This window comes from Notothenia rossii, assembly GCF_949606895.1.
Source record: "Notothenia rossii genome assembly, chromosome: 10".
Lineage (NCBI taxonomy): Eukaryota > Metazoa > Chordata > Actinopteri > Perciformes > Nototheniidae > Notothenia > Notothenia rossii.
In genome coordinates, this window is record NC_136908.1 from 24,237,591 (window position 1) to 24,251,101 (window position 13,511).

At 43.3% G+C, this 13,511-nt stretch overlaps 1 protein-coding gene across 1 annotated transcript in view; it reads left to right on the forward strand.

Moving 5' to 3' along the window:
- The first annotated feature begins 7,006 nt into the window (after nucleotides 1–7,006).
- Nucleotides 7,007–13,511, forward strand: part of atp1a3a (ATPase Na+/K+ transporting subunit alpha 3a) — a 52,753-nt gene continuing 46,248 nt past the window's right edge. The window contains exon 1 of the mRNA XM_079653304.1: nucleotides 7,007–7,397. Within this exon, the coding sequence (XP_079509430.1) occupies nucleotides 7,392–7,397 (6 nt within the window). The 5' untranslated portion in view covers nucleotides 7,007–7,391. The remainder of the gene's footprint in view (nucleotides 7,398–13,511) is intronic.

The following is a 13,511-nucleotide window of genomic DNA, read 5'->3' on the forward strand; positions in this document are numbered from 1 at the left end:
GGGCTTGGGTCTTATTTTCTGTCAGTTCATTATCTTCTTTTGTGTCCACTGTTATCTGTTTTCACATCCTTTTCTTTGTTTTATCTTAGATAATTGTTCTGTTCTGTAATCTGTTCTTTAGCCTACTTTTCTCTCTTTTTAAGCATTATTTTTCAAAAACTCTCTTGTTTTTCTCACATCTGTTTGACAAACATTTCCATTCTAAAGCAGGTTGTCTCCTGTTTCTGAGGAGTAGTTTGGATGTGCCAGTCTTTTCCCCTGATGCCATTGGATGATGCAGATGTGCACTTTGTCAGTGTATTTTTCACAGAAACAGAGATGCTGCAGTATGAACAGCTGCTGCCGACTAGATGACAATGCCAGGAGGAAGATGATTCATTCATCTGATCGAAGAGTTTTGATCTTCCAAATTCTTAAGTGATGGAAATACTTACAACACCCTCAATTGATATAAGACACCGCATAGGCTTAGACAAATTCACTTTTACATCTTGAGCATGCATAAAGTTATATCCACCAGGATTAATAAGTAAATAAAGATGTTCAATATCGTCTAAAAATAATTTCTGGATCCTTTGGATATGATTGAGGGTGTCATGTAAAAAGAATTTAAGAGCCTTATTTAACTTTGTACTATCTTTTCGATAGTACATCTTACTATTTCTTACTGGGCTTAATGGGTATTTTGGGTGCAACAGCATGGAGGCACAACTTGTATACAATAAATTCATTAATCTTTCAATGTTTATGCCTTGAGACTACAACTTAAACACTTGTTCTTGTATTATCTTCCCGACAAGTTATTCAACTTAAGAAGGGCTTCCACACAAATGTTTTTCGTTGCTCAAATAATCTATATAAATATTTTTGTTGAAGTCATAACCACCTTTTCTTCACAGTGTGCATCACCTAAAAGCTGAAATGTGCAGAAATACAACAGTGGCGGAGCTGGGGGGTGGCTGAATCCTGGCCACCCCAAACACCCTCACCACGGGGGCCCAAACTATTTTAGAACATTAAGAAAAAAATGTTTAAGTAACCTTTCATCATTCATCAAGAATTAACATGAATAGGACGTTATATTGATAATGTACTCACTAAACGTACAATTCATTTAACTTATTTTCTTCCAAAAGTTAATTATCCTAAGCCTCTGTACACCCCCTCCTATTTACATGTAATGTGTCATGTCTAAGAAACTTATAGTGAAAGTTTATTCTTTATGTTAGTTTTGTCATGTCCCTTTGTCCTGTGCTTTATGTTTATTCCCTTAATTAATTCTCCCTCTCATTTCAGGCCTCCATGCTCCCCGCCCCCCTCTGTCTCCTGCGTCCTTGATTATTTTCCCCGCCCTGATTGTTTCCACCTGTGTCCCCTTTACCTGTGTATATATTGAGTTAGCGCCCTGCTGTTCATTGTCTCTCTATGACCTACGTTCCTGCTTACCTCACGGACTTCTCACGGATCTATGTTATTGATCACTGTTCTAGTTTTCCTCGAAAGAGTGTTTTTGTTTTCCTTGTTTTCATTACTGTGCAAATTCCAGTAAAGTTTTTATTTTGAAACACTATCCGAGTCTGAGTTTGAGTGGTGCAATTGAGTTCATGCCTCAGAGTTTACTCCTTGACAGTACGAACCGACCAACAAAATGAACTCAGCCGGCTCAGATCAGATAAAGAACGCCGTCTGCTCTCAGGGCCAACGTCTTGGGCAACAAGAGGAGCATATGGCCACCATGCAGCAGGGAGTGCAGAATCTAACCAACAGCCATGGGGAACTACAAACATCGGTGACGACCCAAGTAAATCTACTGGCAGCAGAGGTTCAGCGTGTGCTCACTCACCTGCAGGCTGTTTCTCCTCCTTCGACTCCTCCGGTTCCAGCGGCGACCGGATTCGATCCCAACCGGGCTACTTAGCCGCACAGTACTTCCATGCGTCTGGCTCCACCCGAAAAGTACTCCGGAGACTCGGAAAGCTGCTGGCCTACACTATTACCACCAACCGGCTGCTTTTCCCACGGACAATTCCAAAGTGGCTTTCATGATCTCCCATCTCTCCGGCCGAGCAGCAGCCTGGGCTACGGCAGAGTGACTAAAAAAACCTCTACCCCACCCTCTTGAAGCGAGTGCTCTCGCTGGGCGGCTGTTGTTTAAAGTGACTCACCAAACAGAGCCTTTAGAAATAAGATGTAATGATAACCATCACGAGACAATGTCATTTCACTTATTTAACTCAGCCCAAAATCCACTCATTTTGGGGTTTCCCTGGTTGAAACTTCATAAACCTCACATAGATTGGCAATCTGGGAGGGTGGAGGGGTGGGGAAAGAATTGCATAGATCAGTCTGTTAAGCAGGTAGCGGAGATCGACAGGAGATGTAACACTGGGAGTGTTAGGCAGGGAACTATCCAAGAAATATATTTTCCTGATGTACTTTCAGTCCCTTCCTGTTACCACGATTTAAGTGAAGTATTCAGTAAATCCAAGGCTCTGACTCTTCCTCCTCACCGCCGCTATGACTGTGCTATTGACCTGATTGCTGGGTCTCCAATTCCTAAGGGTCGACTATATGCTATTTCAGGACCTGAGAAAGGAGCCATGAAGGACTATATTGATGCCTCCCTCAAAACAGGCCTTATTCGACCCTTCCTCATCACCAGCAGGAGCCGGGGTTTTTTTTGTTGGCAAAAAGGATGGGTCTCTTTGGCCATGTATTGACTACTCACCTCTCAATGACATTACGGTTAAAAACTGGTACCCCCTTCCTCTCATCTCGTCAGCCTTCGAGCAGCTTCAGGATGCCAAGGTTTTCACCAAGTTAGACTTGCGTAACGCTTATCATTTGGTCAGAATCAGGGAGGGCGATGAATGGAAGACGAGTTTTAACACCCCGTCAGGCCACTATGAATACCTTGTAATGCCATTTGGATTATCAAACGCTCCTGCTGTTTTCCAGGCTATGATCAACGACGTGTTGAGGGAGTTTCTGAACCGTTTCGTTTTTGTCTATCTTGACGACATTCTGATCTACTCCCCTGACCTTGACACCCATAAACAACATGTTCGCCAGGTCCTATAAGAGCTGCTCCAGAATAGGTTGTTTGTCAAAGCAGAAAAATGCGAATTCCATGCAGAGACAGTCACTTTTTTGGGCTTCATCATTTCTCCAGGTCAGGTTAGGATGGACCCAGAGAAGGTTAGCGCAGTAGATTGTTGGCCTACCCCTGACTCTCGTAAGAAAGTGCAGCAGTTTTTAGGCTTTGCACATTTTTACAGACATTTTGTGCAGAGTTTCAGTGCTATTGCAGCCCCTCTTCATGTCCTCACGTCCCCTCAAGTGCCTTTTTTGTGGTCTCCTCAGGCTGAGGAGGCTTTTTCTCGGCTTAAAGGAATGTTCACCTCTGCTCCCATACTCACCCTGCCGGACACCACTCGTCAGTTTGTGGTAGAAGTGGATGCCTCCAACGAAGGGGTGGGAGCGGTCCTCTCCCAGCGACTACAGAAGGACAACAGACTTCACCCCTGCGCTTTCCTGTCCAGGAAGCTCTCCCCAGCAGAGAGAAATTACGACGTGGGAAACCGTGAGTTGCTGGCCGGGAATCTGGCACTGGAAGAGCGGAGGCATTGGTTGGAGGGAGCCGAGCATCCTTTTGTGGTCTGGACCGATCACAAAGACCTGGAGTATATAAGAAAAGCCAAAGGACTGAACTCCCGCAAGGCTAGGTGGACCTTGTTTTTTAACCGTTTTGACTTTGTTCTTTCCTACAGGCCGGGGTCTCAGAATGTCAAGCCTGACGCTCTGTCCCGTCTGTTTGACCCTGTGCCTGCAATCAAGGAGCCGGAACCCATCATCCCGTTAAACCGGGTGGTAGGCGCGCTGACTTGGTCAGTAGAGAAAGAGGTAATACGAGCCAATGCTGGAGCTCCTGCAGCAAGGGGTTGCCCGCCTAACCGGCTTTTCGTTCAGGAGGCCGAGCGACCACAGGTGATCCACTGGGCTCACACTTCGCTGCTCACCTGTCACCCCGGGGTCAAGAGAACTATGTTCATTATAAAACAACGTTTCTGGTGGACATCCATGGAGAAGGAGGTGAAGGAGTATGTGGAGGCGTTCCCTGTCTGCGCTCGAAACAAGACCTCTTCCAGGGCGCAAATAGGACTATTACAACCACTCCCTATTCCCAACAGACCCTGGTTAGAGATCTCCATGGACTTCGTCACTGGCCTGCCCCTCTCTAGAGGTAAAACCACAGTTCTCACGGAAGTGGACCGGTTTTCTAAAATGACACATTTCATTGCTCTGACCAAGATGCCCTCAGCTAAGGAAACGGCTGAGGTCATGATGCATAATGTGTTTCGGCTTCATGGTTTCCCAAAGGATATTGTCTCCGACCGGGGCCCCCAGTTTTTGTCACGCTTCTGGAAGGAGTTCTGCAGCCTCATCGGTGCCACGGTCAGTCTCTCGTCTGGATACCATCCGGAGTTTAACGGCCAGACAGAGCGCCTAAATCAAGAACTGGAGACCTGCCTGCGCTGCCTGGTGTCCATCCTCCTGGAGCGAGCACCTCACCTGGGTTGAGTATGCGCACAACATCCTCCCTACTTCTGCCACGGGCCTGTCCCCGTTTCACTGTGTTTATGGCTACCAGCCGCCACTGTTCCCAGCCACGGAGAGAGAGGGCACGGTCCCGTCTGCCCACGCTCTGGTCAGGCGTTGTCGGCACGTGTGGGCTGCGGCTAGGAAGACCCTCTGCAGGAATTCACAACTGGTTAAAAGAGCAGCAGACCGAAAACGCCGACCAGCCCCTGTATACCAGCCAGTCTGGCTCTCTACACAAGACCTTCCCCTCCCCGTACTCTCCCGAAAATTGGCTCCCCGGTTTGTGGGTCCTTTTCCCATCACCAAGGTTATCAACCCGGTTTCAGTGAGACTACGGCTTCCCAGGGCCATGAAGGTACATCCCACCTTCCATGTAGGGAAACTAAAACCATTGAAGGAGAACGCTATGGTTCCCACCGCCAAACCCCCCCCCCCCCCCGGATGTTCGATGGAGGTCCGGTTTACACAGTCAAGACACTATTGGCTAGTCGGAAAAGGGGTAGAGGGCGACAGCTACTGGTTGACTGGAAGGGTTATGGTCCTGAGGAGCGGCAATGAATTCCTTCCCGCTTCGTCATAGATAAAAGCCTCATTGAGGATTTTGACCGCCTCAACTCAGAGGAGCCTGGGCCGTCAGAAGCCGTCCCTAGAAGGGGGGGTACTGTCATGTCTAAGAAACTTATAGTGAAAGTTTATTCTTTATGTTAGTTTTGTCATGTCCCTTTGTCCTGTGCTTTATGTTTATTCCCTTAATTAATTCTCCCTCTCATTTCAGGCCTCCACGCTCCCCGCCCCCTTCTGTCTCCTGCGTCCTTGATTATTTTCCCCGCCCTGATTGTTTCCACCTGTGTCCCCTTTCCCTGTGTATATATTGTGTTAGCTCCCTCCTGTGAGTGTTTTTGTTTTCTTTGTTTTCATTACTGTGCAAATTCCAGTAAAGTCTTTATTTTGAAACACTATCCGAGTCTGAGTTTGAGTCGTGCAATTGAGTTCATGCCTCAGAGTTCACTCCTTGACATAATGGTTTGGTCCTGCCTCCAAACGCTGTGCAGCACCGCCGAGCATGTGAGGAGCAGGGATGCTAGTACTTACGTGTGTAGTTGTATACCATGTCGCAACGACTAACAAAGTCAGGCTTTCAAAAGAGAAAAGAAAGGAGAGAAAGACAAGAGAGGGCGACAGTATGTCACCCAGTTTTTCAAAGAAAAGGTGGGTGTGGTCCATGAATGGTGGAAATGTGTCTGTTAGCTAAGAGTAGTCCATTGTAAATAATAATCTTTATGTTTTTTTTTTACTAAGCTGACATTAAGTACTGTTAATATCTATACAGGTTTTTAATTTCATTGCTCTTTTAGCTGACATTTAATAAATGCAGGTACATTTTTAGCAGCTATTCATATTAAATAAGTTGTCCCCCCCCCTGGTGCCAGGACCAACAGATCCATCTGGCTCAGCAGCCCTGTCCCCCCATAATGCTGAACCTGAACCAGCTTTTCTCCCAATTGAAGGAGGTGAGCAGCATTGTGTTGAATGCCATACCACTATATCTGAAGGGAGACTGGAATACAAAATATATATATCAAAACAAAAAGCTAACATCTCATTTCAATTACACATTTCAAACACAGTATTTTTCCACATATTTAAGTTATATTTATTTGGATTTATGCATTCATGTTGGGAATGTTCCATTCAAAAATGTTATTAAAAATGCATTTACACCATAAAAGATTACTATTGAGATCTATTGTCAGGAATGTTAGTGTTATATCAAATAGTGAATTATACTGCAGCAGAATGTTGCACGTCTGCACAGTGTTATATTTTCACAGCTCAGTGTCAGTAAATATTGTGCAGTTAGTATTGGACTACAAGATAGATGCAAGCCTGTACAGGTAGTTATTTAAAGCATAAATGAGTCGGTTGGGTTCTGGAGGTGTGGTTACAGCAATTGTGCTTGGTTGGCGTGGCCTGTGCCTGGTGGTTGGGCCCAATGTGATATATTTTCATGGGGCCCATAATCCCTGGCGTGTATGGCCAGAGGGCAGGACCTATAACACATTTACTACCCAATAGCATTGTGAGGCTGAACAAAAGGACCTTTTGACTATTTGACTACTGTAGAGGTGTGTTGTAGGTGCCTTAAATAACCCTCTATTTTCTAGTATTTTTATGTTCATATAATAGTGATTTCAGTGTCACCCCAAAATGATCACTGGTTCCATCCTGGCCACCCCACTGAAAATGTCCTGGCTCCGCCACTGAAATACAAGCTTTATTGTCATTAAATTGAGAATCAGCACTATTCTGTTAGAACATGTCTCGTTACTTTCCTCCGCGGAGTGACATGCAGGGATCCCGGAGTGATGCGGCAGTCTGAGCACAGCTGCGGAGGGAGGCAGCATCCGAAGCCAGCCTGCTGTCCAGGTCTACTTTCCACGGGCATCAGTTGTTGGGAGAAGGCTGGTGAAGAATCACCAACAGCTGCATATGATTTTAACCATTTCTGCACAAAAAATAAACCTTTTTAAACTTCGCGAAAACTTTGCCTTGCCACGTAACCATATGCCCTTTCCTCATTAAAAAAAATGCTATTTTAGGATATTATGTTAGCAAGTTAATTGATTTGTGTCAAAAGAGCTATCAACTGAGGAGGAGGCATTTTGTTCTCTCTTCTCATTATTAGACTACTGTTTCCCGCTCTGTCTCCGCCTTAGAGCCAGCTATTCTGGTCGAAACCAACCCAGTACCGTTTCATCTTCTGAGGAGACCCGACTGACTGCACCGAAATGGGGGTAAGAGCAAAATCTCTTGACATTTTCTCCGCCGAATTGTCGGTTCTGTGAAAGTTAGCTGGACAGTATGAATGTGAAACCGTCAACGGCCAGCCAGTAAGTAATTTAAGGAGAGGGTTGGGGTAATATTAAATGACATTAACACGGTGGTATATTTTATTTTTATAAGCTAACTCCATAACTGTTAACGATATGTCAAAATGGCATAACTGCATTATTGCATGAATTACACTTCTGTCGAATGGGTTTAATTGCTCTCTCGGGATGTCATTATAGGAGGTGTCCTTCATTAATGTCATTTCTCACATCACTTAAATGCGTTTCAATTCATAACAGTTAATGATATTATTGGGACTTGCTGCCTGACGAATATGCCGTCTCCTACGGAGTCCATTTGGTGAGACAGAACCGGTGCAGGGTGGTTACCCGTTACAGTAACGTTCCTGGGTATCTGTCATTACAGGTCTAGACCAAGTTACAATTATGTCACTGTTTCTATCACCCTGGGTTGACATTAGAGCGAAGTTTAAATATCCATTTCCCACCTTTAAATCTAATGTGTTCCTCAGGAGAGGGGTAGAAGTAAAAGGTACTTTCGCAAGGCAGCGATACAATCCCACATGTCACTTTATTTGTAAACTGGCAGAGGTTTTTCTGGTTGTTTTGGCGCTGTAACGCAAAAGTAATGTAACGAGCAGGTGTAACAAGTCTGAAAACGGGACTAATGTATTAATGTTTTTGGCTTACAAACATTTGTCATGTTGTGGTGGAAAGATAGGGTGTGTTAACCTTTTCCAAAAAGCGAGATTACACCAAGCGAACATCTGGCACCAGGAGATGGACCCGCTGCAGACTATTGAGGGAATTCACAGCTCCTGAATACACGAGTAGCCAGACTGCAACATGACGAGGGAGAGTCGGTCCGTTCAGAAATGAAATCGTTTGTGAATAATATGAACGTGATGCTCTGATGATAAGTGTTTACCGAAACCTTGAATGCAGAAAGTAATGTAATTCCTCCGTCTGACTGCAGTAACTATTAATCCTGGTATTGTTGGCAGTTATTCCTAGGAGAGCTAATAGAAAGTATTGCATTTTAATAATATTTGGAAGATAATAAGTGGTTAGGGAGAATCAAAACCATGAAGGCTATGATTTATTTCCCCCCTTTTTTCGACTAACCATTAGGGGCATTTTGATAACATTCGCTTCACTGTCATTCATCACCACAGGTTTAAAGGCAATTCAAGGTGTGGGTACCAAATGGGCACAGATAAGTGTGTCAAAATGGTTCCTCAGTGTTGGTCAACCTAGGGCTGCTCAATTAATCGCATTATCCCGTGTCTTAACACAGTGGTGAGGTACCTTATATTGCTCAATGATATTTCATTATCTCCTGCAGCATGCTGCGTTGTCACATAGAGTAAATGCATTATAGTTTCCGGTTGTGTTATGGCCTATACAATGATGTGAACATGCACTGCCGGGCTGTAGCTCCATTTCCTCAGTGTTAATGGTGTGTTAGTCCATCCCTCCTAATGAAGCATGATGGGCAGTGGAGTTTACTCTGCTCCACATGCGGGTGTAGGGGAATGGGATGAGAGAGCATTTAGGCCGAGTGGTGGAAATAGTGTCACTCCATCTCGTCACGGTTTGTGATGCTGTCCACTAGATAGCCGGAGGGGAAGACCATGCATAACCCGTCAAAAAGAGCATGAGGGAAGTGTGTATGTGTGTATTTGTGTGTATGTACATAGTAGTGAAGTGGAAACTACTATTTTCAGGATGTGATTTGCCATCAACAAGTGTGGAGTGAGAGGAGTAAAAAGTGTGTGGGGGAGACAGCGGGAAGCTTTCGTTGACAAGGCAACCGGTGCCATTTGAACCGTGCCAATCAATTGACAGTAGGCGACGATTGGGTAGGGTGGGTTAGAGAATGGATGGCAGAGATTAAACAAAGGTCAGCCAATGTAGGGAGCTCCAATTGAGAGATAAGCTCACCAAGATCCAGGGATTGACTGGAAGGTAGACAGAGAGAGAGAGGAAGTGATACTTAGAGGTGAGTCACCTTGAGAAGGGTGACCACAAGGAGAATTGGAGGAGTGGAGGAATACCACAATGCGGTGCTGCCCATGTGCACTGATGACACAGAAGAAGGAGCGATGTTGGAGATTTAGAAAAAAAATGGAGGTGTGAACCCTGAGATATATAGATTTTAGACAAGAAATAAGGATGAATGCATCTGCTGATATCCTGTAATGCCCTCGGTACAGAAGTCTCAGTAAAAGAGCCAAAGAGAATAGATATGGAGGAGGAGGCTACGCAGCCAGCACATTCACCAGTGAAAAATATGTCAAACTGCTGTGGCCATCCACAGAAAAGCCAAATTAATGGATTTCATGATGTCTCATGAAATTGTTCCGTTAGTGAAACCAGTTGTTGGTTTATTAGGATGTTGTTTTAGGCTATATACATTCCCTGTGGCAAATAATGAGCAAAAGGGATGGGAGTGGAAAGCTTTCACCTTTCTCAGTGCATTATGCATAATAATTATTATTTTATTAGCTGTTACCTCATTGGTTGGTTGTTTAATCTTTTTTTACTGAAGATATACAGTAGATGTTGTATTCAATGCCACTGAATCAGTTGAAAGCTGTAACTGGACCATGGCAACACATATTAAATCACATATTCAAATGACTTTGTGCTGATTCCAACATCTAAACCATTAGTATTTCCAGACAAGTGCTTTGTTACACTACAGGCAAGTCGGTGCATAACGTTTTAGCAAGTTCCACAATGAATTAGAGAGAAAATAGACTAAAGATTAAAAAAACGGAGTCTCTGGGACTTTTAGTATATGGTGCCCTCATTTAACCAGCTGTTAATGTGTGAGCAGGTTTGGAGAATTGTTAGGCTTCCGAGTGCAAAGGCAGTTGAATGTGTATCACAAAACCATAATTAACATACAATCATGCGAGCACAGCGAAAATAATCTTGATGCTATGTGATTCTAGTGAGTTGTGCTGCTTCTCGAAGATGAGGTATAGAAACAGGATTATTGGCACATTGTAGTCCACTCACTCAGAAATGATTATAGATATCACCTTATAACTGCCACTGTAGTTTGAATGTACTGCATACAGTTCAATATTATCTTTGTAGTTGTAGTAATACCATGTACAGTATGCTCTCCTGGTCATGGACTCTGTTGCATAATTGTTTCAGTCAATATTTCATCAATACTGACTCAACCTCAGACTGTCCTTTACTAGTTTCCATCTGTGTGTAACACACGTGGATCCATACTACTGCACATCAGCCATCATGTTTTCCAATGCGTCTGGTTATGTTTGATGTTTAGTACATTTCCTAAACTGTACTGGGAGGTCACTTTGACATCACTTCCTGTTGCGGGGTGACTTAAGAGTCAAGTGTAACTAGTAGTTTTCCATTAATTCTCCAACAGCACCCTACAGAAGTGACAGGGAGGTGGAGATTTTGAGAATACACTGGACACTGATCATTACAGCAGGTTTACATAACACACCTTCACATTAAGAACATCATTACAAAATTACAATACCCCCCTCTTCCCTCTCCCCTCATGGTTGATTTCAATTATTAAGCGGATTGTATGTTGCTAGGGAACCTCACATCCCCCATCTTTCAAGCCATTGGAAGTAGACACTGTCAATCTGATTCTGTCAACAACTGCCATTTTCTATCCACTCTCAGCCACTGTGGGAGGTGACACGCCGCTAACTGGTGGGGAGCTGCACAAAGTCTCTTATTATTTCTTATAAATGCACTCAGGCAGCCATCTGAGCTTTCACTGTGAAAATATATTTGAAGAATCAAATGAAAAACAATTGAAACTGATGGCTTATCTCGCTGTGGATTGTATCAGTCGCTGGAAACACATGCACTGAGTTAGAACATGTGGCTCCGACTTTTTCCTCTTGATTAAACCTCGGTGCAGTAGATCAGAGTAGACGACAGCAGACAAACAGATGGGCAGCTAGAGAGAGGAGAATGTAAACAAAGTAGGACGGAGAACGGAGGGATAGTTGATGGAAGACCCCCCTTACTGCGTGTGTGTGTGTGTGTGTGTGTGTGTGTGTGTGTGTGTGTGTGTGTGTGCGTGTGTGTGTGTGTGTGTGTGTGTGTGTGTGTGTGTGTGTGTGTGTGTGTGTGTGTGTGTGTGTGTGTGTGTGTGTGTGTGTGTGTGTGTGTGTGTGTGTGTGTGTGTGTGTGTGTGTGTGTGTTTGCCAGTCCATCAGTGTTTTTCTAGGTCGGTCAGTCCACTGATCTGTGTGATAATCCATTTCTTTGTGTGTGGTTACAATGATCCACTGTGGCTCACCAGCAAAATCTTCGAGTCCAAAAATCTGAGCTAAAATTGTGATATTTTGCTGACTGAACCATCAATAAATGTAGTTAGAAAACTGACTAAATACCAGATGCTGAACACAGTTAAATACAGCATGATTCAGTGAGAGTGGGTCAACAAGGTCGCTGTTAACATTTGATTGGTTGTGAATAATCCAACCCACTCTCTTCAGTCTGCGTACAAATAACACGACTTTACACATTGGAAAATGCGTGCAATAGATACGCTAAAGTCCGATTTTGCGTGCCTATCATACGCCAACTATTCTCATTGAATTCTGAGTCCGAGTTTTGCGTGCATATGAGACGCAAATGGATACGGTCGTGTCTGAGAAGACCGGAAGCTGTGTGGTCCATAAAAACATGTTATTACTCAATATCAAGCCACGATTATTGATTTTATTTGTAATCGTATAATGTCTGACTTTTTTTGCCGTCCGTGAGGAAAATAAATGGGGCTCAGAGCCTCAAAATACTGAAATCTGTATTGTTTTTAATCTTTTTTTCCTTCGAATTTGTTATCCTTTTCTAAATAACACACTGTTATTTACTCAACAATAACACACTATTATCCTTGTTTTTATTTATTCGTTTAATTCTATAATATTGGGCTTTTTAGCCGTCCGTCAGGAACTGATTTTCAAAATAAAGTCACCGGAAACAGACGTAGGCCCGGTTCAAGCTCAATGATTTGGATGTTGTAGCCGCAATGCACGCTGGGATATGGTGTTTCCCACATAGCACGTTTCGTTAAAGGTCCACTGGACGCAGCGCAGTCCAATTCGAGAAGGCGATTCGCCATTAAAAGAAGAAGAAGGAGAAGAAGACGACGACATTGAACCCTCCTTGACACGGAGTTCCTCGAGGTAAACCCGTTTTCTGTAATGTAATAAAGACATTTACAGTGTTTTTTTAAATGATTTCAGCTTTTGCATCACTTTACACAGCACCATGTGTCGACATACAAGCTTACGTGTGCAAATTATTTGCTAGTTAAACCGTGAACTGCTCAGTTAGCATCATTGAGTTAGCCTTCGCTAACGTCTGTCGTTTTACGGAGCTGTTGCAGTTTAAAATCAATCGATAGTAACATAGTTGATCATGTTATGACATGGTTCTTCAGTTTTTTTTTACTTAGCCTGTGACAGCACCACACACGAACAGACTGTGTTAGTGTTATTAAGTAATGGTAGCCGACTGAACCCGCTTTAAACGCATTTGTCAACCTGATTTAATCCCAAATGAGTGGCGATTTACTTCTTATAAATCATGTTTGGGGAAAAGGCATGTTAATGCATACATCTGTAAGTCTTATATGTCACTTGGTATCCCTGTTTAAGGTGATTATCGTACATAATACTTTACTGAATCCAGATCAGTATTTCGGGTTTTTAAGCTTATATTCACTCTTCAAGCCAATCTGAGGTCTGCTCAGATATTTGTCCCATTGATATTTAAACAGACATTACTAGCCGATACACGATCCGGTCCACATAAACTGTGAGTTTAGGAGTAGGCCTATATGGATATGTAATTTATAATTTAAATCATATGTACATGTCGTGCTTTTAACCTAAATGAATAGTGTATAGATAGGAAATTATTTTGTTGCAGCCCAGTGTTATTGGACATTACAAATTAATAAAAAATATGTTGGAGGAATATAAAATACAAAATACAATACAAATAATTAGCATAAACATCAAATATATTCATATCAAC